General features: G+C 39.5%; 1 protein-coding gene across 1 annotated transcript; it reads left to right on the plus strand.

Annotated features, from left to right (window-relative positions):
- Positions 1 to 14,760: 14,760 nt before the first annotated feature.
- rgs4 (regulator of G protein signaling 4) lies at positions 14,761 to 26,912 on the plus strand. Its single transcript, XM_073063537.1, has 5 exons — positions 14,761 to 14,874; positions 15,801 to 15,908; positions 17,562 to 17,623; positions 23,970 to 24,136; positions 25,275 to 26,912. The coding sequence occupies exons 1-5, from the start codon at positions 14,831 to 14,833 to the stop codon at positions 25,509 to 25,511; spliced, it is 618 nt and encodes a 205-aa protein (XP_072919638.1). The 5' UTR covers positions 14,761 to 14,830; the 3' UTR covers positions 25,512 to 26,912.
- Positions 26,913 to 27,130: the final 218 nt, after the last annotated feature.

The raw sequence follows: 27,130 nt of genomic DNA on the forward strand, positions 1-27,130 counted from the left end.
ACACACACACTCCACTTGAACACCATCCTGTGTCCTCTCCCTTTTGCCCACCACCATCCCTCCTGATCTCATTCAACTCAAATCAGATACGGTAATCTGCAACCCTTTGTCCTCTCTACTGATCACTTCCCAGCCTCTAACTCCATTTCTCCCTTCACCACCTGGATGCATCTGCCCATGAGCACATCTTCACATGGATCAGCTCTAATCACTAATCCCAGCCATGTGGAGCCTTGCATGCTTCAAGGACTCCATCAGCGAAGCCAACTCAGTCCCACCCATGTTGGAATGGCCCTGCATGAGATGTCAGACGATGAGTGATCCAACCCCAGCTCTCGAATGGACTGACATGCAACTGGGCCACACTTCATCATGGATCAAGCCAACTTTTCAAGCATGCCTTCTCACCAAGATCTGAAACAGCTTTGCTGCGGTCCATTAATGCAGCCACGAGCTCGAGGAGCAGCTTAACAAAAAACAGTTAGAAGTGTGAAGAGAAAAACACCTGCCATATGAAATAACAAAACAATCTCACCACTTCCTCTCACTGGATCCACCTATCACTCGCCAGCTCTGTCCCAGCACTTCCTCTCACTGGATCCACCTATCACTCGCCAGCTCTGTCCCAGCACTTCCTCTCACTGGATCCACCTATCACTCGCCAGCTCTGTCCCAGCACTTCCTCTCACTGGATCCACCTATCACTCGCCAGCTCTGTCCCAGCACTTCCTCTCACTGGATCCACCTATCACTCGCCAGCTCTGTCCCAACACTTCCTCTCACTGGATCCACCTATCACTCGCCAGCTCTGTCCCAGCACTTCCTCTCACTGGATCCACCTATCACTCGCCAGCTCTGTCCCAACACTTCCTCTCACTGGATCCACCTATCACTCGCCAGCTCTGTCCCAGCACTTCCTCTCACTGGATCCACCTATCACTCGCCAGCTCTTGCCCCAGCATTCACTCTCATTTCTTTACCATCTTGTAGAAAGGTCTCAACCCGAAACATCAACTCTACCTTTACCCCCAGATGCTGCTTGACTGAGTGAGTTCCTCTTTACTCTTCCCAAGTGTAGCAAGTCTATATGGCCCACTTCAATGCAGCAACACTGAAAATGTTAATTGTAAATAACTGTGAGCTGAAGTAGGAATATTATATGAAATTCTAGTTGGTGAAATATGGCCAAACCCCCAACACAATGTTTCAGATAATAGGATGAATAACAGGAATCACAACCCTGGTCCCACAGTCGCTGTCTGTTTTCTAGGAATTGATCTCTCAGTAGTTCAAGTACATCTCCAGTTCTACAGTTACCCATTTCTAGGTATCTCTAATGTCTTCTAACATAATGCCTGCAGCAAAGACACTCTTGGAAATAGAAATTGTACAATCTAGTTATGCTCAGTTGATCTTTTTAAATTATCCTTACTGCTTTCTCAACACGCCACCTGTTACACATGCCTGATTACATACGGACCTGGTTAGCTGCTCTAATTTTTTATTATTTTTGCTGATTTAACTTGGTCTCGATTCATCGGGTTTACATTCTTCAATATTTCAACTCTCTTCCTTTGTACATAGTTAATCTTTAAAAAATGAGGTGTCGTTGATCTAAATTTCTCATTTACTGGGTTTAACATCATTTTTGTTTCCTCAGTGACCTTTTCACATCCCAGCTATACTTTCAGAAGTTCCTTATTTTATTTGATTTTTTTTTCTGTTTCTATTTGATTTTCCAGATTGCAATCGTTTGTTTTTATTTGCTACATAACTACCCACTGTGCCAACATTGCTTGAAGCTCTCTGGCAGATTTTTACCTATTACATTCTCAACCCAAGGTTTATGAGAGTTGACTGTGATCACTCTTCTAGATCTACTTCTGATCCTCCATACTCCTGGATATATATAGTTGACCATGCGATCCTTCTCCAAAATCTCTGCACTAAATTGAAGAAAACATTGTAGAATGATGCAGAGAATCTTGGTTCAGTCTGCAAAGGAGATCCTGAGCTTCCATTTGCCTGCCACTTTAATTGTCAATTCTAAATCCCTTTCTGACCTCACTATCTTTGGCCTCTTGCACAGTTCCAATGTAGTCCAATGAACAATTTCAGATAACCAGCTCTTCCAGTTCACGCAGAGCAGGGAATTCTGGGAATGCTCAGCAGATCTGGTGGCATATGTGAGCTGGAGGTGGGGGGGGGGGGGGATGGTGCATTTGGTGTTTTAGATCGATGAACTTCCCTAGTGAGATATCTTCCTCCATGGATGCTGCCTGACCCACTGAGTGTTCCCGCTTTTCTTTTTTTCATTTTGGATTTCCGGCATCGGAAGTGTTTTCAAATCTTGGTCAGTTCTGATCTAACACAGTTGTTCTCTCTCTGTGGTTTCCGCCTGAACTATTGGATTTTTCCAGTAATCTCTGCAATTTCAGATTTACATGTGTTGCTGTGCTTTTCTTCTCACAGTTCCAGCATATTATAAGACCATGAGATATAGGAGTAGAATTAGGCCATTTGGCCCATCAAGTCTGTTCCACCATTTCATCATGGATGATCCATTTTCCCTCTCAGCCCCAGTCTTCTGCCTTCTCCCTGTAGGCCCTGACCAATCAAGAATCTATTAACCTCTGGCTTAAATAAACCCAATGATTGTCTCCACAGTGACCTGTGGCAACAAATGCCCAAGTAATAGTTATTGACCACTCAGAACTTTTTCTATCTATATGTTCTCCATACTTGTTAGATGTAATTAACAAGCCTTCTTCACTTGCTTCAGGTCAACACCAATCTGTCATTCACTTTCTCTTATTCTCCTCTTGTTATGTGCATTTCCTCATTGTCCACATTTAAAAGGCTGCTGTTTTGTGAATATTCTCAATTCTGGTGAAGAGTCAGCAGCCTGGAATGTTATCTCTATTTCTCTCTACAGATGCTGCCCGACACGAAGAGTATTTTCTGTTGTAAGTATCAGATTTATAGCATCTCTTGTATTTTAAAAATCAAAAGGATGAACCGCAAATCCTTGTGTAATGCCCTGGTCATAGTTTTTTTACTGTTATGCTGTTCTGTATTTCACTTGGTGCTGTTCTGTGCAAGCTGCTTGTTTGGGTTACTGTTGAAGATAAGAGTTAGGAGAATTGTGTGCTATCCAATTAGGATGGCCAGATTAAGGGGAGATTTCTCTGGTGAGGGACACTAAGGTTGGGCTTGGGCTTTTGTTAGAGAGAGATGAAGAGAGAAGAAGCTGTAGGATTCGACCCGGAGCGGGACTGTGATTCAACGAGCCCAGGATGATTGATGTAGGATTGGTGACGAGGAAGCTGTGACCTTCAACTTGTGCACATTAGACTTTCATTAAAACAGGCCTTTTTTCTTTTTTTTTGTTCTTTCTTTACCAACCCTTCAGTCAAATTAGGAATTATAAAGCTAAATCTTTTAATTGTTTGTGGTGTACTGTCTGTTGTTTCATGGCATTCATTTGTAACAGGGTAACGAATCATGCAGCATCCACGGGAACAGGGCTTGTGCCTCAATGTCACATGTTTGGTGGGGCTGGAGATTGTCTTCCCTGGACTTACGCAGCCGAGGAAACCACAGTGTTTCACTTGAAATCTGAAATAAAAATGGAAACTGCTTGAAAAATGCAGCAAATTCCGATTGAGGATCCCAGAATTGAAAAATTAAGCTTTCCTTCATTGTACAACTCTGAATATTGTTTTGATTGCTTTTATTCTAATCAGTGTATTAGAATAAAAGCAAGCAAGAATGACCCATTTTGTCATTCCTTTGCAATAATCTCCAAGGTCCTCTAATTCTCCAGCTAAAGCCCAGGCTGTCTGAAGATTCTTGAGACTTAACAAGTAATTAAGATAGTTGGGGCACGTGGCTGGCCAGTAGATGTCCAGTCCATTGACCATGGACAGATAGAGGAGTCTCATCTCCCCAGATATGAAGTCAGTCGACATGCAGAAAAACGCTAAATTTTAAAGATGCAATAAACAATTAAATAAGTATGTTTGCACTTTTTTCTTGCCTCATTAATTCTTGTTTCCGTACAATGATCATCCAGATGAATGGACTTGTGCTTCCTGAGCCAAATCTATTCTGGCACAGAATCTGAGAGCAGATTTCCCAGTGTGGATACAATTCATTGAGTGACACAGCACAGAAACAAGCCCTTCGGCCCATAATGCCCATGCTGACCACCAAGTACCAACCTATATTTATCTCATTTACTTGTTCCACTGTCTTCAAAGCCTTAATGGTTCAAATACTGGTCATCTGGATACATATTAAATGTTGTGAGATTCTCTGTCTCCAACACTCACTTAGCACTCAGTCCCATGGCGGTTTGTAATTTGGGACTGAATGGTGGTAATATGGGACTCATAGGCTTGCCATAAACCTATACCCACTAGCTACAGGGAAAAGATTACCACTGTCTATCTATTCTCCTCATAATTATGTACTTCTCTCAGGTCCCCACTTCTCTCTGAGATTGCTCCATCCCAGAGAAAACAAACTCAAACTATTCAGTCATTCCTCATAACCACAACACTCCATCCCAGATCCTGATGAATCTTCTCTTCATTACCTCCAGAGCAATAATGCCCTTTCTACAATGCAGTGACCAAACCGTCACATATTATTCTAATCACAGACAAGAGAAAATCTGCTGATGCTGGAAATCCAATCAACACACACAAAATGCTGGAGGAGCTCAGCAGGCCAGGATCTTGGCCCAAATCATCGACTGCACTCTTGTACTCTTTTCCATAGATGCTGCCTGCCTGCTGAGTTCCCCCAGTGTTTTGTGTGTGTTGGTTCTCGGCCCAAAACATCGACTGTACTCTTTTCATAGATGCTGCCTGGAGTGCTGAGTTTGTTCAGCATTCTGTGATTTTGTGTGTGTGTTGCACATAATATTCCAGATGCTTTGTACAGTTGTCCCATATCCTTAGAATCTATGTACTGGTGAATGAAGGCTACTATCTTGCATGTTTTCTTTATTATCCAATCTACCAGTGCAGCCACCCTCACTTTTGACATTTTTATTAATGCTTCCCATGGCGTAACCTTTATTTGATCTCCCAAAATGCATCACTTCAGACTTGGGATTATATTCCACTTGACATTTCTCTGGCCAGTTTATCAGCTGATCAACATTATGCTGTAGCCTGAGATTATTCTCCTCACTATCCACATCATTAATATTTACATCAGCTGAACCTTACTAATCACATCTCCTATTTTAATGACAAAATCATACCAACCAAACAATAAAAGTCCTAGTATTGATTGCTGTAGTACACCATTGGCCAACGGTTTCCATTCATAAAACAATTACTTGATAAATGAAATAAAAAATTAAAATGTTGAAATGCTCATAAACCTTATTTTTGGCTCACATTGTATTGCTAAGTGTTGGCAAAACACCAGGAAAATCCAGATAATTCTTCAGACTGTTAAGCAGTGGGCTTCCTGTATATATTAAACCATTTCCAATTTCCAATACTTGCAGTGCTCTTTTTGTCAAGTATTAATGAAGATTTACCTTGTGATTTCATAAAATCTCAGCTCTTCATTACTTCACTTACTTTGAATCTTTTCTTATCATCAGTTTATTTCCTTTATGATTCAGTCTATTTCTGGCTACAATACATCTCACTTCCCAGAAATAGACCTGGCTCATTTTTTTAGCGCTTCCCTTAAAAAAAAAATCCACAGCTTTTTAGGCTTAAATGTAGCACAGAAAATAATGTAATTATTTTAGCTGATGCAGTTGCAGTTTTTAACTTCATAATCGGGTCCTACTGATTATTCATACTTAGCAATATCTTGCTTTTTATCCTAATTTTGCACTCAACAAGTTGTTTCTGTTTCATTAATGAACTAGTAAACGGAGTGCACAGGATTAACCTGACCCTCAGTAAATGTCCCTGTCTTGCAAAGTGACTGGTTTCCCTTAATTTACTTATACTCACAGCTTTACAGTCCAGTTCTGACCGGTTACTTGCATCTTACTTACCCTGAGTATCTACCATTGATGTCCTTGAATGATTCACTTGCCCAAGTAAGGGAGATTTTTTTTGCTTCATCTGATTGATTCTCAATGTCCCTGACTAAAAGAATCATCAGAGTACTAAGTTCAAAAGACCATTAAACATTTATTTACACTAGTCCTTACTCATCCTTTTCTGTTTTCCTCATACTCTCTTTACCTCATGCATTCTACTTTGTATATTCAGAGTAAGTAACTCACAGGGGATGATTAACCTATCAACCCACATATTTTTAGCACTGGAACTCTCAAAGGAAATCCATGCAGTCACAGGAAAAACTTACAAATTCCACCCAGACAGCACTGGGGCTCAGGACTAAACCCAAGTCTCTGGAAATTGTGAGGCACCAGCACTATTAATTGGCATCACTATGCTGTCCCTTAAAATAGTCAACACATCTCAGGCACCAACTACTTTTGATTGCACAACATAGTCAGTGCTCCCTGGTTAACATGAAGCTTCTCTGCATTTTAATCCAACTCCACAAAGTCATTCGATTTAATCTTAAATGCAAGTACAGGCACCAAATCAGAATATTCAAATTTGCCCTGAAGTTATCTAACTTATAGTCACTGAGTCAAAGTCATAGAGTCATACAACATGGCCCTTCAGTCCAACTTATCCATGCAAACCCCTGCTACTCCCAGATGGCTGCATTTACCCCAAAATCCATAGATAACCATATAACAATTACAGCACGGAAACAGGCCATCTCGGCCCTTCTAGTCCTTGCCGAATGCTTACTCTCACCTAGTCCCACTGGGCCACACTCAGCCCATTACCCTCTATTCCTTTCCTGCCCATATACCTATCCAATTTTACTTTAAATGACAATACCGAACCTGCCTCTACCACTTCTACTGGAAGCTCATTCCAAACTGCTACCACTCTCTGAGTAAAGAAATTCCCCCTCATGTTACCCTAAAACTGTTTCCCCCTAACTCTCAACTCATGTCCTCTTGTTTGAATCTCCCCTACTCTCAATGTAAAAAGCCTATCCACGTCAACTAGATCTCATTATTTTAAATACCTCTATCGTCCCCCCTCAACCTTCTACACTCCAAAGAATAAAGACCTAACTTGTTCAACCTTTCCCTGTAACTTAGGTGCTGAAACCCAGGTAACATTCTAGTAAATCTTCTCTATACTCTCTCTATTTTGTTGACATCTTTCCTATAATTTGGTGACCAGAACTGTACACAATACTCCAAATTCGGCCTTACAAATGCCTTGTACAATTTTAACATTACATCCCAACTCCTATACTCAATGCTCTGATTTATAAAGGCCAGCATACCAAAAGCTTTCTTCACCACCCGATCCACATGAGATTCCACCTTCAGGGAACTATGCACCATTATTCCTAGATCACTCCGTTTTACTGCATTCTTCAATGCCCTACCATTTACCATGTATGTCCTATTTGGATTATTCCTACCAAAATGTAGCACCTCACACTTATCAGCATTAAACTCCATCTGCCATCGTTCAGCCCACTCTTCTTACTGTCCTAAATCTCTCTGCAAGCTTTGAAAACCTACTTCATTATCCACAATGCCACCTACCTTAGTATCATCTGCATGCTTACTAATCCAATTTACCACCCCATCATCCAGATCATTAATGTATATGACAAACAACATTGGACCCAGTACAGATCCCTGAGGCACACCACTAGTCACCGGCCTCCAACCTGACAAACAGTTATCCACCACTACTCTCTGGTATCTCCCATCCAACCACTGTTGAATCCATTTTACTACTTCAATATTAATACCTAACGATTGAACCTTCCTAACTAACCTTCTGTGCGGAACCTTGTCAATGTCCAAGGGTGCACAGGCAGACAGAGGGGGTGGTATAGATCTGTTGGTAAAAAATGAAATCAAATTTCATTACCTTCATTTCCTCCTCCTCCTCCTCCTCCTCCTCATCTACCTATACAAATGCCACTTAAATGCTGCAATCATACCTGCCTCATCCCCTTCCTCTGGCAGTCGATTCCAGGTACTCCCTACTCTGTGTAAAGAAGTTACCTTTCAGGTTTCTTACAATATTCTCCACTCTTATCATGTGTCTGTCCCTCTAGTTTTGGACCTCTTAAACCAGAAGAAAAGACTACGACTGCCCACTTTAACCAGTCCCCTCATGATTTTATGAACTTCTGTGAGGTTGACCCTTGTTCTCCTGCAGTCCGGTGAATAATGATCCAACATGGCTAACCTCTCCCTACAACTCAGACCCTCTCGTCTAGTCTGCCTGCTCATAAATCCCTCCTGCATGCTCTCCAGCTTGATAATGTCTTTCCTATAACAGAGTGAACAAAACTGTACACAATACTCAATTCTGATTCTGATTCTGAAGTGCTGCCTCTCCAGTGACTTACGTAACTGCAACATGGTGCTCCTACCCTAATGCCCTGACTGATGAAGGCCAGCACGATAAATGCCTTCTTCAGCTCCCTGTCTACTTGTGTGACAATGTTCAGCAAACTGGGCTTTTGTACTCCCAAGTGCCTCTGTTCCACAATACTCATCAATGCCCTGGATAAGTTCTACCCTCATATGGCAGTCAATCCTAGCTACCTTGTGGTAGCAATAATTCCTTGAGTGCTCTGCTGTTAATATACAGATAATGGAGTATATGATATTGAAGATAGGAAAGCATATTCCCTTGCCACTCTCTGGTAGAATAATGAAATTGAACCTGCCTTTCTTCTGCTCTTTCTCCTTATTCTTTGTGAATACATACTGATCATCTGCCAGTGGTACCTCTGCTCCGACAAACATAGGGGCAGGTGGAGGTCACTCTTCCCTCGAGCCTGCCTCATTCACCATCTAATGAAATCATAAAATTCAATTGCAACCTCGGCTTCATCTTCTTGTCTACTTGCAATAATCCCTTCATCCCATGCTTAAAAAGAATATACCCATATCAGATTTTTTAAAAGATTGAACCATTATCCTTCCACCACTCATTGAGAAAGGCTTAAAACCCTAATAAAGTCGCTTTGCCTCTGGCTTATGTGGGAACCTCTTATTTTGAAACAATGATTCCCGGATCTAGATTCTTCCACAAGTTGAAGCATCATCTCCACATTTGCCCTGTTCAGCAGTTTTTTAAAATCAGGTTCCATCTCACTTTTCAAAGCTTGAAGATAGCCTGCCCCTTCCAGGTATTGGTCTAGTAAACCTTTTCCGAGCTTGAGGTACCTGTCATCATCACCATTGCTGGCTTCTGTAAACTTCACTAAGTTGAGCGGCTTCCTCCCTGGAATGATGCATCTTGCATATGAAGCCATTTACTTCGGCAAAGGTAAAGTAGATATTTGACTGGTGGATTTGGAATTGAAATTGTTTATTATTGTTACATGTACTGATATGGTGCAATAAACTTTGTTTTGCATGCCATCCATACAGATCATTTCACATTTGAGGTAATATAAAAGAAAACCAATAACTGCATGCAGAATATAGTTGCCGAGGAAGTGCAGGGCAGCTGAACAATCAGGCACAAGGCCACATTGAGGTGGGTTGTGAGGTAAGAGTTCATCATTAACATACAAGAAGTCCATTCAATAATCTAATGTCAGCAGGATAAAAGATGTCCTTGAGCCCAATGTGGCTTTTTTTCTCAATTTTTCCCTCTTCTGCCCTATAGAAGTGGGGAGAAGAGAGAATGGCCAGTGTGGGAGTGATCATTGATTATGTTGGTTGCTTTTCCATGGTGTTTAAGAAGGGTAGATGGAATCCATGGTAGGGAGGCTGGTTTTTGTGATAGAACGAAGAGATTAGAGATACTTTTTGTAATGGATGAAGGGTCAATAAGACTGGGATACAGAGTTAGGGCACTAAGTAAAAGAACCTGAGTGATTCAAGGACAAATGTTTTAGGCAGCATTGGCTTTGGATACAGATGGAAATTGCTTATATATTTAGAGAGGAAATTTCAGGTTAGGTGGGGAGATGGGGATACAGAGCAAACTGGATTGAGAGCAGAAATATAAAACAATTGAATTTACATTCAGCCCTTCAAGGTTATGCCTTTCCATTAAGAGTCATGGCTTCTATCCTTTGTCCCTGTAGCCCCACTGCAAAGAGAACAATGTCAGCCACTTTAGTCTAATTTTATACCTGAAATCCCTCACCTCTGGAACCACTTGAGTAAACCTTCTCTGAGTCCTCTCTGGGTCTTTCAACCGCTTTTGAAATCATAGCACCAGAACTGAAGGCAATACTGGATCTGTTGCCCAGTTAGTCCTTTGTAAAGGTTTTGCATATCTTGATGACCCAAAGTCATCTGCACTGCATTTTCCCATGATTATATGATAATTACTGACCATCTCTGATGATTCTTTATCAACACCTCCAAATGAAGATAATGGATGAAAAGGAAACAGAATTTGAAAACGTACAGCAGTGTTTGAAAGACAAGTGAAGATGAATATAGTTAGCAAGATCAACCTGTCATATTCTTTTAGATTGTGGATAATCTGCAATGCATTTCTAATATTTTATTTTCTAACTAACTTTGATCTTGCTGTTATTTCATAATATAGTAGTGAAATTCTCCAAAACAGGGACATTTTGAATAGTTTTTAATTCTTAAATGTTTTAATTTGGATGATTTTTATAAGTTATATAAACACGTAACTTAAATTGGAATACTCCCTCTCAAAAATGTATAATTTCAAACTGATGGGTTAATTTTCCATTGCTATCCTTTGTTTGACGTTCATACCCATTGCGCTGATTAGTTTTTGAAATCCTTTGCATTTAATGTGATTCCCAATCTTTTTTAGCAACACACACAAAGTGCTGGAGGAAATTAGAAGGTCAGGCAGTTCCATGGATAGGAATAAACAGTTAATATTTCAGGCCAAGACCCGTTCTCAGGACTGGAAAGGAAAGGGGCAGAAGCCAGAATAAGAAGGAGAGGGAGACAATGGAAGTTGTTTACTTCAATTTTCACAAGGTGCCACACACGAGGCAGCTAAACAAGATGAGAGCCCATGGTATTACAAGAAAGATACCATCGTGGATAGAAGATTGGCTGACTGGCAGGAGGCAAAGAGGTGGAATAAAGGGGAATAAAATCTGCTGCTGACTAATGATGGTCTGCAGGGTTGGAATTTGACCTGCTTTTTTCACATTATATGTCAATGATTTGGATGACAGAACTGATTATTTGTGGTCAAGTTTGCAGATAGTACGAGGATAGGTAGAGAGGCAGGTAGCGTTGAGAAGGTAGGCAGTCTGCCGAAGGACTGAGACATGCTGGGAAAATAGGCAAAGAAATGGCAGATGGAAAATAGATAGATAGATAGATAGATACTTTATTCATCCCCATGGGGAAATTCAACATTTTTTCCAATGTCCCATACACTTATTGTAACAAAACTAATTACATACAATACTTAACTCAGTATAATAGTTATGTATATGTATGTAATGTATGTATATGTATATGTAATAGTGTATGTTCATGCATTTTGGCAGGAAGAATAAAGGCATAGATTATTTTCTGAACAAGGAGAAAAATCAGAAATCAGAAGTGTAAAGAATCTTAGGAGACATCACGCATGAGTACCTGAAGGTTAACTTGCAGGAAGAGTCGGTGGTAAGGAAGGCAAATGCAATGTTAGCATTTCTTTTGAGAACACTTGAATATAAAAGCAAGGAAGTACTGCTGAGGCTTGATAAGGCACTGGTCCGATCACACTCTGAGTACTGTGAGCAGCTGTGGGACTCTTGTCTAAGAAACATGTACTGGGATTGGAGAGGATTCAGAGGAGGTTCACAAGAATGATTCTGGGAATGAAAGGGTTAAAGTATGAGGAGCATTTGATGGATCTGGGCTTGTACTGGCTAGAAATTAGAAGAGTGAGATGGGATCTTATTGAACTCTATCAAATATTGAAAGGCAGCGATAGAATGATGGGGAGAGGATGTTTCCAATAGTGGGGAGTCCAGGACTAAAAGAATTAAGGGATGTCCCTTTAGAATAGAGATTGTGAGGAATGTCTTGAGGAAGAGGGTGGTGAATCTGTGGCATTCGTTGCCACAGATGGCAGTGGAGGCCAAGTCATTGGGTATATTTAAAGTGGAAGTTGATAGGTTCTTGAAGGGTGTCAAATGTTATAGGGAGAAAGCAGAAAATGGAGTTGAGACAGATAATAAATTGGCCATAAGGGAATGGTGGAAGATACAATGGGCCGAGTGGCCCAACTCTAATCCTACTGCATGTTGTATGGTCTTATATTCATGGCGTGACTATGTTCTATTATTTGTGTAATAAGTTTACTTGATTTCATTGAAAGACGTCAAATGACTTACAACATTTCAAGGCTTATGTGATTCCACTTTGATAACTTGTGATGAAGATCAACCATTTTGAAGGTTTAAGCTTGCTATTATTCAGCATGTACTAAGCATTTTTGTAGGTGCCTCCCTTGGCTAAATGGAAATCTCTGAGTCAGTAGACATATGAGACTTTCATTGTAAAGGCTGACAAACCAGAGTTTAAATGCCAGCATTGACACACCTTTGATTACATCCTTTTAGATGGACTAAAAGAGCACTTGTACCCATTCTTAAGAGTCAGTAGGTATATTTAAGTCTAAGATAGATAGATTTTTGGTTTATGAGTTATGGAGTTTGGGTAGGAAAGTGAGCTTCGGGCCAAATATTTGATTTACTATGGTTTTATAGGATGCTGGAGCAGGTTCAAGAGGTTGTATGTCCCCTACTTGTCTTGTTTTTAAATTCTTGTGAAAAGCAGTGGTATCCTGCCCAAAGTTTAAATGCAATCTATAATCACTAAAAGACTTCCTGATTCCTAGCACTTCACTGTTTGTGCACAAAACTCCATTATCACAAACCAATATCACAGTAGTATTTCCTCATTATAAACTGTTCTGAATGTCATATTAAGAAATGTATTGGATGAGTTCAAAGTCTTTATTCTTTTTTGCTGATACACTTCCGCAAACAGTGCCTTGTATTTAGGTCTTTTTTAACGTGAGACTAGTTATGTTTAGCTTTTAGGCATATTGCTACGCATTCATTCCTGGGTTCCCATCTGCAGACTGTAACCAGTCAAATGAAATATGGCAACAATAACACATGCCTGACTATGTGGCTTGCAAAGTGAATGAACTATTTTGATTCTCATACACTGTGTATTTAGTTGAACATTGCAAACATGATCCAAATCTCTTCTGGCATTAGGTTAGACGGTAACTGACCTATGACATAGCTCCAGTAGCCTCCAAATTTATAAGAGTTAGTGAATAAGTAAAGCTTTTAAAGAGATAAATACAATATAATGAGCAATTTAATATATAGTGGATTCCAGTTAATTGGGACAACATGGTTTGGCCCAATTAAGCAGCTGCCACAATTAGTTGGAGTTTCACGGAAATAGTTAAAAAGGTATAAAACAAGACAAACTACTGTTTAACTGAGTAACAAATTATGTATTTAAATAAAATACAGAACAAATTAGAACATTACCATAATACTATAAAACTGGGTATTGGTTCCTAATAGTTATCAACTGAGGAATTCATCTGTTGTGTTCTTTCAATTGACTGTAAATGAATACAATCAGCACAGACACTTACTGCAGATAATGAACTGCCTTCATACAATGTTTTCAGTGATTGCATCTTCCAAATCTTATCTTGTAACATTCAAGATAATTGTTGATACTTTCAAATTTTTCATAGTTTCTAACTTGTTGAAGTAGTGAAATCATTTCAATTTCACTCACGGCCAATTCTGACACCCCAAGCCTGAATGCTTGAAACCGCAGTGAGCAAAAGAATTCCGAATTGTCTTACTGCTTACTTCTTGCCAGCTATCAGTGACAAAAATCACTGCTGTCTGAACACAAATACACGCAACTGATGCTATTTAAAAACTGTTCACTCTAAGCACAGTGTAGTGTCTAACAGCCACTCAAATGCACGCAACTGATGCTAGTTTGAAATTGTTCGGCAACAGCTTCCTGTCCCAATTAAGAGGCAAAGTGTCCCAAATAAACAAAGGGAATCCCAGCTATTTTCTTGATTAGTTTTTGCTCTTTAAGAGTTGTCCAAAATAAGTGGCTGTCCTAATTGACCGATGGTTGAGAGAAATGTGAATTGGCTTTAGCTCATTCAAACACATCGTCTGCCAAAAGGACTTGCCTTAGGCTGCAAAAGATCTGTTCACACCACATTGACTGTCAAGGAGTTAAAAAATAACTCCTACAAAAGTCTTTGCTCCTGGGTGGTATTGGAAAGCTCGATACATAGAAAATAGGTTAACAGAGATGACATTAAGTAATGTTTTAGCTACAGAATCAGATCCTTGAAAGGAATTACTTGGTGTGATAAATAAGGGAAAGACATTGCCAATAGTAATTTACTTTTTATTTCCATGTTGTTTGAACTTCAGAGCCTGGAAATATGCAAATCAATGCAGGGGAATACCCAGAAATTAACACATGGGTTTGATTCACAATGTAGGTCTATAATTTCTGGTAAGGAAAAAACAAATTATGGCTACTTGAGACATTGTGTGGGTCTGACTGTGGATTTTGGCAGTTGATCGTCATCACTACCGGTTTACTGCAGGAACTGCCATTGGCCAGTTCTTGGCCCGTGTATATCAAACACAGCATATAAAAGGCTCGTCACTGCAGAGAGCCGATCAGAACCTCAGTGTTACTAAGTCAAAGTGAACTGATTCTAGTCAACAGAGACTGATTGCTAGCAACATGTGTAAAGGTCTAGCCGCTCTGCCTGCCACTTGTCTCAAAAGGTAGGTTTTTAAATATATGGGGTTCTAATTTATTTTTGTGTGTATCTCTGGAAATGTTCACTATACGTTTTGTTTAACGCAATGCAGTTTGCAGGAATAAAATGTTCGTGTATTTTGTAGAGTAGACAATCAGGTGATCAGGTCTTTATGAAAAGGAATGGAAGTCTTTGTGGTATATAAATGTGAATTATTGGATGGTGTGCTGATTTTTTGTTGTGTGAGTCAAACACAAAAGCTGAATGGCTTTGAACAACACTGAGATGTAGTCGGTTCTCGGCTTCCTTCAGTTCTCTGTAAAAATTTGAATTCAGAAAGAGAATTCAAAGTGAAAAAGCCTTTCTCCCTTTCATAATGACATATGCTGTTGCTGTATTTCTTCAGTGTATGTTAAATAGCAGTGATCTACACACATTGATCCTTCCCCACAGTGACAGGCTTGATTTCTTAAATGAATGCTCTTCAGAAAGATTGAAATAACTGAATAAATTCAGTGATATAAAAGCGATGATTAGCACCAAATTGTTTGCTGTTCTCGTGTCTTAGTCCTGACTTGTCAATAGCAGCAAATCCAGCTCCTGGCTGTGGCAAATCTGTCTCTCCCTTGATCATTTATTTTTGTCCAGTACTGGGAGCAATTTCCACCTGATACAGGAATGCCACTGTCCAAAGAGAAGCTGCAAACTATATACAATATTTATCTCATAGCGGACCATTTTGCTAAAGAGCTACTGTTTAAATAAAATGGTATTTATTCTATTTGTTATTGTCAGAATTTGCACCTATGCAAGGCGTAAACAATCAGTCGATACAGTTTTGTCACAACCTTGGGTAATATTTCACTGTAGTAAGGTTTTTGAGCTGTAGCTATTGCTTTGAAACTAGCATTTGTTCCTTTCCTTAATAACATCCATGTTGTTTCCTCATAGTGCAAAGGATATGAAACATCGCCTTGGCTTCCTGTTGTCAAAGCCAGATGCATCGACAGATCATGGCTCAGTGCTGATCAAGAAGGAGAAGGCAGGTGTAGCTCACAGGTAATATCCCCCTTGAAACTCTTTTGGACAATCTGCAATGCTCTGCTTTGCATTGTTCCTTGTCAGGAGGTACATACTGTAGCTGTAGTGAGAGTGAAGTTAGCCCATGTGTACGCGTTTGCTAATGTCTCATTTCCAGTTTACTAAGTATGCATTGCAAGTTCCCATTGGTTTTCAGGTGTGTGAAGATAAGCAAAGCAACTGGACTCACTAATGCTTCCATCTTGATGCCATTCTCTGATATCCTTTAACCAACTCTCAAGTTCAGCTGCATCTCACCTCAGTTAGAAACCCTTGTAATTCACAAATCAATGCAGGCAGGAAAGGTTTACATTCGAAGACTGAACAGATTTAGTTTACTTATGTAGAGCAAAAGTAAATAGGGAAGAAAAGGAAGATGAGTGATCTGAGAGTGAATTTTGTGGGAGGGTGTGCAGATTTTAACTCTGTTCCACTCCTCTCATCTAAGAAGATGCCAGAGGTTTCTGAGCTCACTGGAACACAAAATCATTGTGTTGGGCCTGAAGTTAAGTTGCTTGCTGTTCTTTTAACCAAATGAAAGAAAAGTTTGTCTTGGACAACTCTATTCAGAAGCAGAATCAGGTTTAATATCATTGGCAAATATTGTGAAATTTGTTAACTTTACGACAGCAGTACAATGAAATACGTGGTAAATAAATATAGGGAAAACTGAATTATGGTAACTATATATATCTCTGTTAAATAGTTAAGTTAAAATAAGTAATGCAAAAAAAATGCAGGTTTCAGGAGAATGAATGGCTGGCATTTTTATGGCACATTTCAAAGCCATAAAATATCTTGAAGCAGTAATGACTAATTGAAACAACAACAGATACACACAGCAGATCAAGCAGCTTTTATGGAAAAAAAACAAAATTTATGGTTTGGGTCAAAGACTTGTTTTTCTTTCTGCAAATGGTGCCTGATTTCCTGAGTACTTCTAGTATTTTCTGTGAATACAAGAATTTCTCCCAACTTAATGCTTTGCCAATTCCTTTGACAACAGAACAGCATTTGGATGGACAGGGCATGAAATTTAAACAGTGGGCAGAAACCTGAATGCCTTCCACCATTACTTTTAAATTGATCTTTCTTATTGTCACTCTATTCTCCACAATTCTCATCCAGGCACAATCGGTCAATAATAAAACACTGGGGCAAAATCTGGCCTCAGCCTGAGCACCTGTCACTTTCTAACAACATGGACCTATCTGGTATTTAATCACAAGCTTTCCTGACCATTGATTTGTGCACTAACTCGCATTGCATGTCTGGGGTACTTGACAGAATATCACATGAAAGCTAGATGTCATTGCCAATGTCTACATGGCAAAAGTATTTCCAGTTCTGTGTTTCTGAATCCCACTGATTATTTGGTAATATAACACTGGGATAGGGATCTACTGTATATGAAATGGCATTCACTCTGACACTGGTCTGAGCAATAAGTAAGTGTTAATTCGCACAGAACCCTGTTAATGAAGTGTTTTAATATGTTATATTGATGCAGGATTTACATTTTGTTTACAGTACCTTATCACCTGCAATAATTCATTGTACATAATCCTTTGTGTATTTCCAAGGTGTGAAAGGATTTTGTCTCTAATTGTCTATTTCTGTGTTTTTGCATAGACTCAGTTGGGATGAGGTCAAAGAATGGAGTGAATCTTTGCAAAGACTGATAACTCACAAATGTAAGTGGTAACTTTAAAAATATATCACCCTGTAACATGTACTTTATATTATCTGAGTGTATAATCTAGTGATACATTCTGTATTGTGTTACAAATGGGAGTTACTACAACAAGGACCTTGAATGTACAGATATCTAAAACATTCATATAGTTCTGAATGACAGCTGGTACATTTTAAGATGACTTGGACACAAAAAGATGTATACAACATGGGGATGCTGCCCGAATCCACAATCCAGCATAACTGTTCAACATGATTGTGCCTCTCTGCCCCAAATCTTATATCCTCTTTAGTGTCAGTTCCCCATTGCCCGCAATGCCCCATTCTTTCTAAATTTATATACCTTCTCTTCATATACCTGCTGTAACCAGGCCTCCACAGACTAAAGAGCAGAGAATTTCAGAAATGTGGAAAGATCTTGACATTTCTACTACCAGGCACCCTTAAAGGATAAGACATTATAATAAGGTCACCTCTCATTTCTCGAAGCTCCACAGCACCAGGTGTTATACCCTTTCATAACGGGACAGCCCTCACATTCAAGGAAATAGCCCAGTGAATCTTTTCTGGACTCCCCACAATGCTAGTATGTTCTTTCTTAAATAATTGAACTAAAACTGTATACAATTCTCCAGAGACAGCCTTAACAATACCCTGTACATTTGTAACAATACTTTTTTCTATCTTTGATCTCCAGATCCCCACCAATAAAGTCTAATATGCTATTTGACTAACTAATCGGTACACCCACCTGCTAACCTTCTGTGATATGTTGACAAGAGTACCTAAAGCCCTCTGGACTTCTGACTTTTGGAATCTTGTTCCATTTAGATAATAGTGTGTCTTTCGATTTCTCCTGCCAATGATAAGACCTTATATTTTCCTGCATTAAACTCCATTTAGCAAGTTTTTGCTCCCCTCACTCAATCAATAGCCAAATATATTCTCCAACCTATTTTTCTGTCATCAGCAAACTTGGTAGTTTACACTTTGTCCCTTCCTTTGTTATTAATAGAGATAGTTAATAATTGAGGACAAAGCTTTGAACCTACTAATTATGGCTTCCGGTCTGAAAAAGGCCAACTTATCCCCACTCATTCGCTTCACTGTGATAGCAAGTGCTCAATCACGATAACACTTTTTCCCAATATTTTTCATAAAATTATATTGATTGGTTTAAATGATTAGCTCTTTTGTCCTTGAATATAGACTTCAGCATCTTTACAATAACAGATGTTATGCTAAGTGGCCTATAGTTTTCTGCTTTTTATCTCACTCCTTTCTGAAGTAAGGGATCACTTCCATAATTTTCCAAACTACAGACAACTTTCTGAAACCCAATGATTTATAAAAATCTTCAACCAATAACTTTGCTACCTCTGCAGCTACTTGGTTGCAGAACCTAAAGTGCTGACAACTTGTCGAATTTTAGTGCCATTAGTTTTCCAGTACTTTGTCACTTGTGATAGGGATTGTTATAAGTTATTGCTTCCTCTTTCTTAGAGATATGGCATGGTAACAGGCCTTCCAGCTCTACAAGCCCATGCCACCCCATTACTCTTAGGTGTCCAATTAACCTACTAAGCTGTACATCTTTTGAATGTGGGAGGAAATCCACACAGTCATGGGAAGAATGTACAAATTCCATATAGAGTGTGGTGGCATTGAACCTGGGTCACTGGCACTGTAACTGCATTATGCCAACACCTGTGCTGCCTCATATTAAAAACTCATCCATCTGTTACCCAGAAAATGCTGAAAACCTTCTGCAGCTCAGGCAGCATCCGCAGCAAGAGAAACAGAGTTGAAGTTTCAGATGGGAAATCTCCTTCTTCAGAGTGGCTGAAAAGCCTCTGATAATGGCCTGCACTGTTAATACTGTTTCGCTTTCCATAGATGCTGCCTGACCCACTGCATGTTTCCATCAATTTCTGTTTTTATTTCAGAGATTTATCAAGTGCAGCTTTGGTTTAATTTTTGACTTTCACTGCTATCTCTGAGGTGTTAGTGGCTTTCTCTTTCATGAGGGATATCTATGCAAAGTATTGGAATATTGGTTGCTATTTCCTTACTTCCATTTTTAAATTCACCACACTCAGCTGCTAAGGGTTCTGCATGTACCTTGGTTACACCCTTTCTTTTTATATCTACCTGCATGTTTTGATATAACTTGCACATTTACTTCCCCGATCATTTTCTCCCCCATACATTAGCTGCTGGTTCCTGAAAAATTCTTAGCCTTCTGATCTACCACTAGTCTTTAACATCTTGTATGCTTCAGCTTGTGATTGAATGTTTTCCTTGATCTTCTTTGTTGAACATAGTTCATAGTTCTCATGGTTCCATTTTCTGATGGGGGTATAAATTCGGGTAGCCGCTTTATTAAACACCCCTGTACCTAATAAAGTGGCCACTGAGTGTATATTCACGGTCTTCTGCTGCTTCAAGGTTCAATGTGTTGGGTGTTCAGGGATCCTCTTTTTCACACCACTGTTGTATCACGTGGTTGCTTGAGTTACTGTTGTCTTCTTGTCCGCTTGAACCAGTATGGCCATTCTCCTCTGACCTCTCTCATTAACAAGACATTTTCACCCACAGAACTGCTGGTCATTGGATGTTTCTTTTTGTATTTCACACCATTTCTCTGTCAACTCCAGAGACAGTTGAGTATGAAAATCCCAGGAGACTGGCATTTTCTGAGATTGTCGAGCCACCCTGTATGGCACTAACAATCATTCCACAGTCAAACTCACTTAGATCACATTTGTTCCCCATTCTGATGTTTGGTCTGAACAACAGAACCTCTTGATAATGTCTGCATGCTTTTATGTCCTGCCACAAAATCCTTATTGGACAGATTTGAAGGGCACTGTGATCTGGCAACAATAAGGCATTGAGGCACCTACTGGCTTAATCGAGTAATGTTCCGAGGCTTGCTGAGTATTATTTGAGTATCAAGATAATTACAGGGGTTATGGACGCAAGTCACTGGATTCATGAGATATGTATGAAGGTAGTCATAGGTTCATACAGAATGGGAACAGGCCCAAATAGTGGGTGCTCATCCATGTTAATACCATTTTCATAGACTTGGTTTGTAGCCTTCAAGGCATTGACAATTCAATCTTCCTCTAGACTCTTCTTAAGTGCTGCCAGCAACTTTGCTTCCACCACTCTCTCAGGTAGGCCATAAGACATAGGAACAGAAATAGACCATTGAGCCCATTGAGTCTGGCCTCTGCTGCTGTCTGTGGCAATGAAATCCACAGGTTCTCCAACCTCTAGCTAAAGAAATTACTTCTCATTTCTGTTCTAAAGGAACATCCTTCTATTGTGAGGCTGTGCCCTTTGGTCCTAGATGCTTCCTCTACAGAATACATCCTCTCCATGTCCATATCCATGCTACCTAGGCCTTTCAATATTCTGTTGGTTTCAATTGTATCAACACCTCCCCCCCCCCCCCCCCCCCACCGTTCTTCTAAACTGTGAGTACAGGGCCAGAGTTCCTCATACATCATCCCTTTCATTTCAGAGTCAATCTTGTAAACCTCCTCTGGACACTCTCCAATGCCAGAACATCCTTCCTTAGATATAGGTCCCAAACTGTTCTCAATATCAACACCTTACAGAACTTCAGTATTACACCCTTGTGCTTATATTCTAATCCTCTTGACATGAGTGGCAGCATCGCATTCCTTGCTACCATCTTAACTTGCAAGCTGACATTTGGAAACTATGCCCTAGGTTCTCCCAAGTCCCTTTGCACCTCTGAATTGTGTATTGTATTCCATTACTCAGTGTATTCCACGTAGTCGCTGCTCTCTGAGTGAGAAAGGCCCTCTTCAGATCCCCTAAATATCTTCCCCCTTAATTAAACCTCTTCCCTCCAGTTTTATCTCTGTACATCTGACATGGGGAATAGCTTTCTGCAGTCTTCCCTACCTTCCTCTTATTTGTTTACATGCTTCCATTTTCCCCTCTTAACCTACTTCACTCCAGGGTAAATGGACCGAGCCTCGTTAGTGACCCAGTTAGTGAGGGACATGAATACATATTTTACAAGAGTTATGGAAAATGAATCAAAATGACTTTTTGAAAAAACTGATGTGCATCGAAGTTCATGACAAAGACCATGAGACACATCTGCATTTTCCATCAGATTACTGCCGTTTCGTTGAGAAACATTTTAAATCTTACAAAATAGGCAGTTGATAAATGAGGTCATTTTTTATAGCTCATGAAGATGAGCAACAAAGTCTGCCTCAAGCCAATGAAACTCAATATGGAGAACCCTGTTGTTCATTTATCATTGTACAAATACGTTTACTTCTATTATTACTGCATTTGGCAGTGTCCCTATCTACATGATAACAATTAATCTCCAGAACGAATGATTCTCTCTGTGTTCTTCATAAACTGAAGGCAATGAATATAAATAAAGGCATTTGTTTCCAAGGACACGTACTGTACATTCTCAGGTGACATTTGTTGCCTGAAAGCAGGTTTATTTTATAGGTTCTCATCAATCCCTAGATAGTGATTCCAAACACAACTATTTTGTGAGTGGTCGTGAATAACATTTGATGAGCCAAGATTTGATGACAGCCCTGAGCCATCTTGGACTGTCCTTGTTGTGAGCCTCTGGCAGAACTCAAAAGATCACTACATTCCAAAAAAAACCATTTAAAACTTTAAAAATTTGTTAGGAAAGGGTGAAAATTACATTGTGCCACCGTAAACACATGATATCAACAGTGCTGTGTTTCTCTTCACCAATCAAAAAAAAAGATTTGTTAAACAAATCTCATGAAAGTCCTTTAAATTCCTTGATGTTCCATGCTGTAATGATGATAAATTGCAGCTGTTGTTTCAAGTGAGGTAATGGCAGTGGCTCCCTTCCCTTAGGGATTGCAGGAGATGGGACACAGTGCTTAATCTGGCTTGCTGCAAAACTCAGTCACCATGGAGCCCCAGTGTCACTGGGAGACCTTCCCATGCTCCGGGCTGGAAGTACGTGTAGGCAGTCAGCTCAGCCGTCCTGGAAGCAGGATGCATATTTGTGTTGTCAGCTGTCTCAGTCATCTAGGGCCAGATGGTGGATGTTACTTTGCACCCAGATTTACGACCTTCTGGGATGTCTCTGTCAGTCACAGTTGGCATGCTTTGATTCCCGATGATTTATCCAGAAGTACGGTCATTGCCAGGGACACCTACTAGTGATTTTGTGTCAACAGATGTTTTACTCACGTTTGGACGATTTTTCAGGGAGCTTGCTGGAGTAGAAATGAGGATCAGAGTTTGGTGCACTTTCCCACTAATTCCCCGTCATTCAACTCAAGAGCGTGCTCATTCATTCAAAACATATGAGTTTGAAGAGCATGTGAATAAAAGATCACATTGCAGTAGCTTTGCGCTTTAGGGAACCGGGCCAACATTCAGCATTGCTTTATTTCGTTCCCACTGCTCTTCCAAACCTCGAGGTGATTACATTGTTGAGCCTGGCAGTAAGTAGGGTGCACATGATAATTTGTGATGCGAAAACGTACCTTTTTCCTACGGTCACAGACTCCGGAATTATTTATCACATGTACATCGGAGCATACAGTGAAATTTGTCATTGGCAAGAGACAATGTGGTAAAGCAGCTGCTGCCCCACAATGCCAGCGATTTCGGTTCAGTATTGTCCCCGCCCCATTTGTACCTTCTCCCTCCAACTTCCCTACGGATGTTTCAGTTTCCTCACGCATCCCAAAGCTGGCTTATCGGAATTTGTCTATTGCAGATTGTCCCTAAGTAACTATTGGAATCTGGGGGCAGTTAATAAGGTAGAATCATAGAGTACTACAGCACAGAAACAGGACCTTCAACCCATCTAGTCTGTGCTGAGCTATTATCCTGGCTAGTTCCATCGACCCTCACCTAGGCTATAACGCTCCATACCCTTTCCATCCATGTATTGGGTGCACGGAGAATAAAACGAGATTAGTGATGGACTGATGTAAAAAGTGACTTGAGGTTGGCGTAGACTCAAAGAGCCGAAGGACTTATTTCTCTGACCTTTGACCGTATGGCTCTTTAACTCTTACTGGTTTTAGTGGTTGGTCTGGAATCCTTTGATCACTAATGTGTGGTAGTGATTGATGTGCACAAAAAAACTAAGGAGTTAATCCTTCTAAAATGACTCCACAGAAAATAAAGGAAGTAAGAATTTGAGGCAAAACAGGAAGCTTTGGTCTGATTATATCCTTGTTAGTAATTTCTGTTCTCTAATTGCATGTTAGCTGCTGGTGTGATGCTTGTTAGTTTCTGTTGAAACATAAGTCATGCCATTTTCTTTGCCCACAGGTGGCCTGGTCATATTTTCTGAATTTCTGCAATCCGAATTCAGCGAGGAGAATATCAAGTTCTGGTTGGAGTGCGAGGCATACCGAAGAATCAAGTCAGCTACAAAACTGGCCTTAAAGGCAAAGGAGATTTTTGATGAATACATTGCAGTTGATGCTCCCAGAGAAGTAAGTATGCAAACAAAGCAAAAAGTAATTCCGCGGTGGAGAAATTTTAATTTCAGTGGTGAGGGGCTTTTAAATCAACGGAAACACAGGGGTAGATGGTGAATGGACTGGCATAAACGATAGAGTGAATATCCTTCTATGCTTAAGGGATGTTACAACACAGAAGAGGCCATTTGGTCCTTTGAATCATATTGACTCTAGGGGAGGCATCCCATTGGTCCTATTTCCCCCTTTAATATCTGCTATACTCCCGCAACATATTCTCCCTCACAGTCTCATCAAAATTCCTTTTTTCCTTAAATTCTTTTTTAACTTACCCACACTAAAGGGTAATTTATATTAGGTCTCCCCTCAGTTTAACATTTCATTGAAAAAACATTATTCTAACACTAGCACTATCAGGGAAGCTTGGGTGTACTAGCTCTGTTATAAATTGTGAACATTTGAATGCAAGGGGAAAAAATGTATTCCTTTTCCCTTTACCTTTGTTGTTAAGGAATGTTAACAGTGTAAATTCCAAGTGGATGGGAAATATTCTTTCTTCTAATTATGCATCTCATGTAGCTTGAATCTGTTTCAAATATCCGGACAATATTCAGATTCAATTCAGTTTTCTCATTTCCATTGTTCTCACGTTCCATTTCAAATATCCAAGCATTTTTATGTGTTTTTTTATGGAAGATGCCACTTTAGTGTAAATTGGTGCACACTTTTATGCTTGGAGGCAACTGGGTTGGAGTGAAACAAATCAATTACATACAGGATTACAGTTGAACACAATAGATATAGACATTAAGGTGTCTTTGATCCTAAATCCAGGTGCTGGAGGTGGTACAATGCCACATGTATCACACAGGCACCTATTAATTCCCTAGAATGTTAACCCTTCAATTATAATTAAAATCATTCTTATTAAATTATAATTAAAGATGAATAATGAGCTATATTTAACATATAATGTTCTTTTAATTCTTCACTATCTTTTTAAAAATACACCAGTGAAATTATTCTTATAATGCTCAAATATTTTTTTGAATTATAATATCAGAATATTCCACTGAAAATATTTTCTCACTCCATATAACATGGTAGAGCACATATTTTTGCATCAACTAAATCTTTCTCCTTGAACTCCTAGGTGAATTTGGAATCTGTGATCAGAGAAAAGACAAAGAAAAATATTCTGGAGCCAACATCCTCTTGTTTTGATGAAGCGCAAAGCAAGATCTATACCTTAATGGCGAAAGACTCTTATCCCAGATTTCTTAAGTCAAAGATCTACTTGGATTTACTGAGCCAAGCTCAGGCCAGAAACCAACCCAAGTACAAAGAACAAACCCCCCGCTCCTCCGACCCCCAGCGCTTACGTGCTTAGTGTGCCTGGAAATACCAGAGTTGCTCTTTATGTGATGATGGTGTTGAAATATTCCTTAGATAACTTAATATAAAGCCTACAAAGTTATTGTTGTTGGTGAAAGTTATCATAATTAAATTTGATCAAAAGCTGCACTTTAACCCCTCAGAATGAAGGTAACTTTTTTTGTACAATTCTAGCAAAATTTCATTTTTCTAATGTAGTTGTATTATACCTGTGTTGAAAAGCTGTGCTGTGCCTTTCATTGTTACTTGGACTGAAATTAGTCAAAGACTGTTCTCATTCACGTTGGTATTCCTCGTCTTTCTCGTATCTTGTATTTCCTTATTACATCTGAGGTCATTCAGCTCATCTAATTTCAGAGCATCCCTGTGTCCCATTCATCCATTCATTCCCTGTTAGCTATTCTTCCTCAATTCTCTCCTTGATTGTCCAGCTATTCACCAAAACTCTCAGCAAAATTTACAGTGACCAATTAACCTACCAATCTGCACGTCTTTTGGTTGTAAGATGAAAGCAGAGCATCCAAGAGAGACCCAATTGGTCACAAGGAGAATATGCAAACTCCGTGCAGATAGTGCCAGAGTTCAAGATGGACCCCAGATTACCGGAGCTGTGAAAAGCCTACTAGGCAAATCAGTATTCATTCACATTTGCCGATTGGAATCTATGGAGCTTTCTATCTTGTCAATTTTTGTGGGTGGGCTCAGCAGATGGTCTGTAGTTTTTCATGAAATAAGTTCAAGAATACCTTCAAGTGAATGATTGAAGTACTGTAAAATGCCTTTGGCTCCAAGATATATTCAATATTAAAATAAATGAATTGCATGCCTTACATTTTGACAACATATGGCTGATACTTTCTGACTGCTACAAAGTTTGAAAAGAATAAATGACATGATGTGACTTGTACAGAAGTCACACTTGTGCTAGTTTGAAAGCAACCAAGTGACGACAGTATTCATTGTTTTCCAATATACATTTGTACCATGTGTCAAATCCCTGACCTTTCTGCATCACGCTCTATTAAACAAGGTAGAATCCCTGATGGAAATGAAAACCTTAATTGTTTTGTACAACTGTGAAGAATATACCTGTGTCTATAGAAGTCAATTATTCAATTTGATGGTATCAGAGAATAATTTATTGTACACCAAAAATAACAAGAAAGTTTAATTATTTTTATATCCATTACATTCAGTATTGCTGTATTCTGTACTTGGGTTACTCTGGCAGGCTGTATTGGGGTGAATATCTGGTAACCAACAGAACAGTGAAACAGAAAGTTCACCCATAGTCAAAAGAATATTTATTCTATTATTATTGATTAATTTATGATGTGTGTGGAATTTTCTTTTATTATGAATATTTAAATAAATTATGTTTCATATTAAATTACAACTTGAAATGGTTATTATTTTAACTAACATGTCAGTTAAAAAAACATTCATTTATGGAGGTGAATTTTAATTGTGTTCATACAATCTCTCCTCCTTTCCTGAAAGTGCTAACATTTTTTGGGGGGTAAGATTGCCCTGCCTTGTAAAGGGGGCTTTGAAATCCAAATCTTATTCAAATCTGGGGGCGGGCAGATGTGATTTTTCTGCAAATTCCTTGCA

The sequence above is a fragment of the Hemitrygon akajei genome, chromosome 12 (assembly GCF_048418815.1).
Source record: "Hemitrygon akajei chromosome 12, sHemAka1.3, whole genome shotgun sequence".
NCBI lineage: Eukaryota > Metazoa > Chordata > Chondrichthyes > Myliobatiformes > Dasyatidae > Hemitrygon > Hemitrygon akajei.

What these genes read in the sequence shown, in the direction of transcription:
- rgs4 (XM_073063537.1), top strand. Translation starts at nt 14,831, where the DNA reads ATGTGTAAAGGTCTAGCCGCTCTGCCTGCCACTTGTCTCAAAAG. An exon ending in CCTGCCACTTGTCTCAAAAG is followed by an intron (nt 14,875 to 15,800) that starts GTAGGTTTTTAA and finishes GTTTCCTCATAG; the next exon opens with TGCAAAGGATATGAAACATC. An exon ending in AAGGCAGGTGTAGCTCACAG is followed by an intron (nt 15,909 to 17,561) that starts GTAATATCCCCC and finishes GTTTTTGCATAG; the next exon opens with ACTCAGTTGGGATGAGGTCA.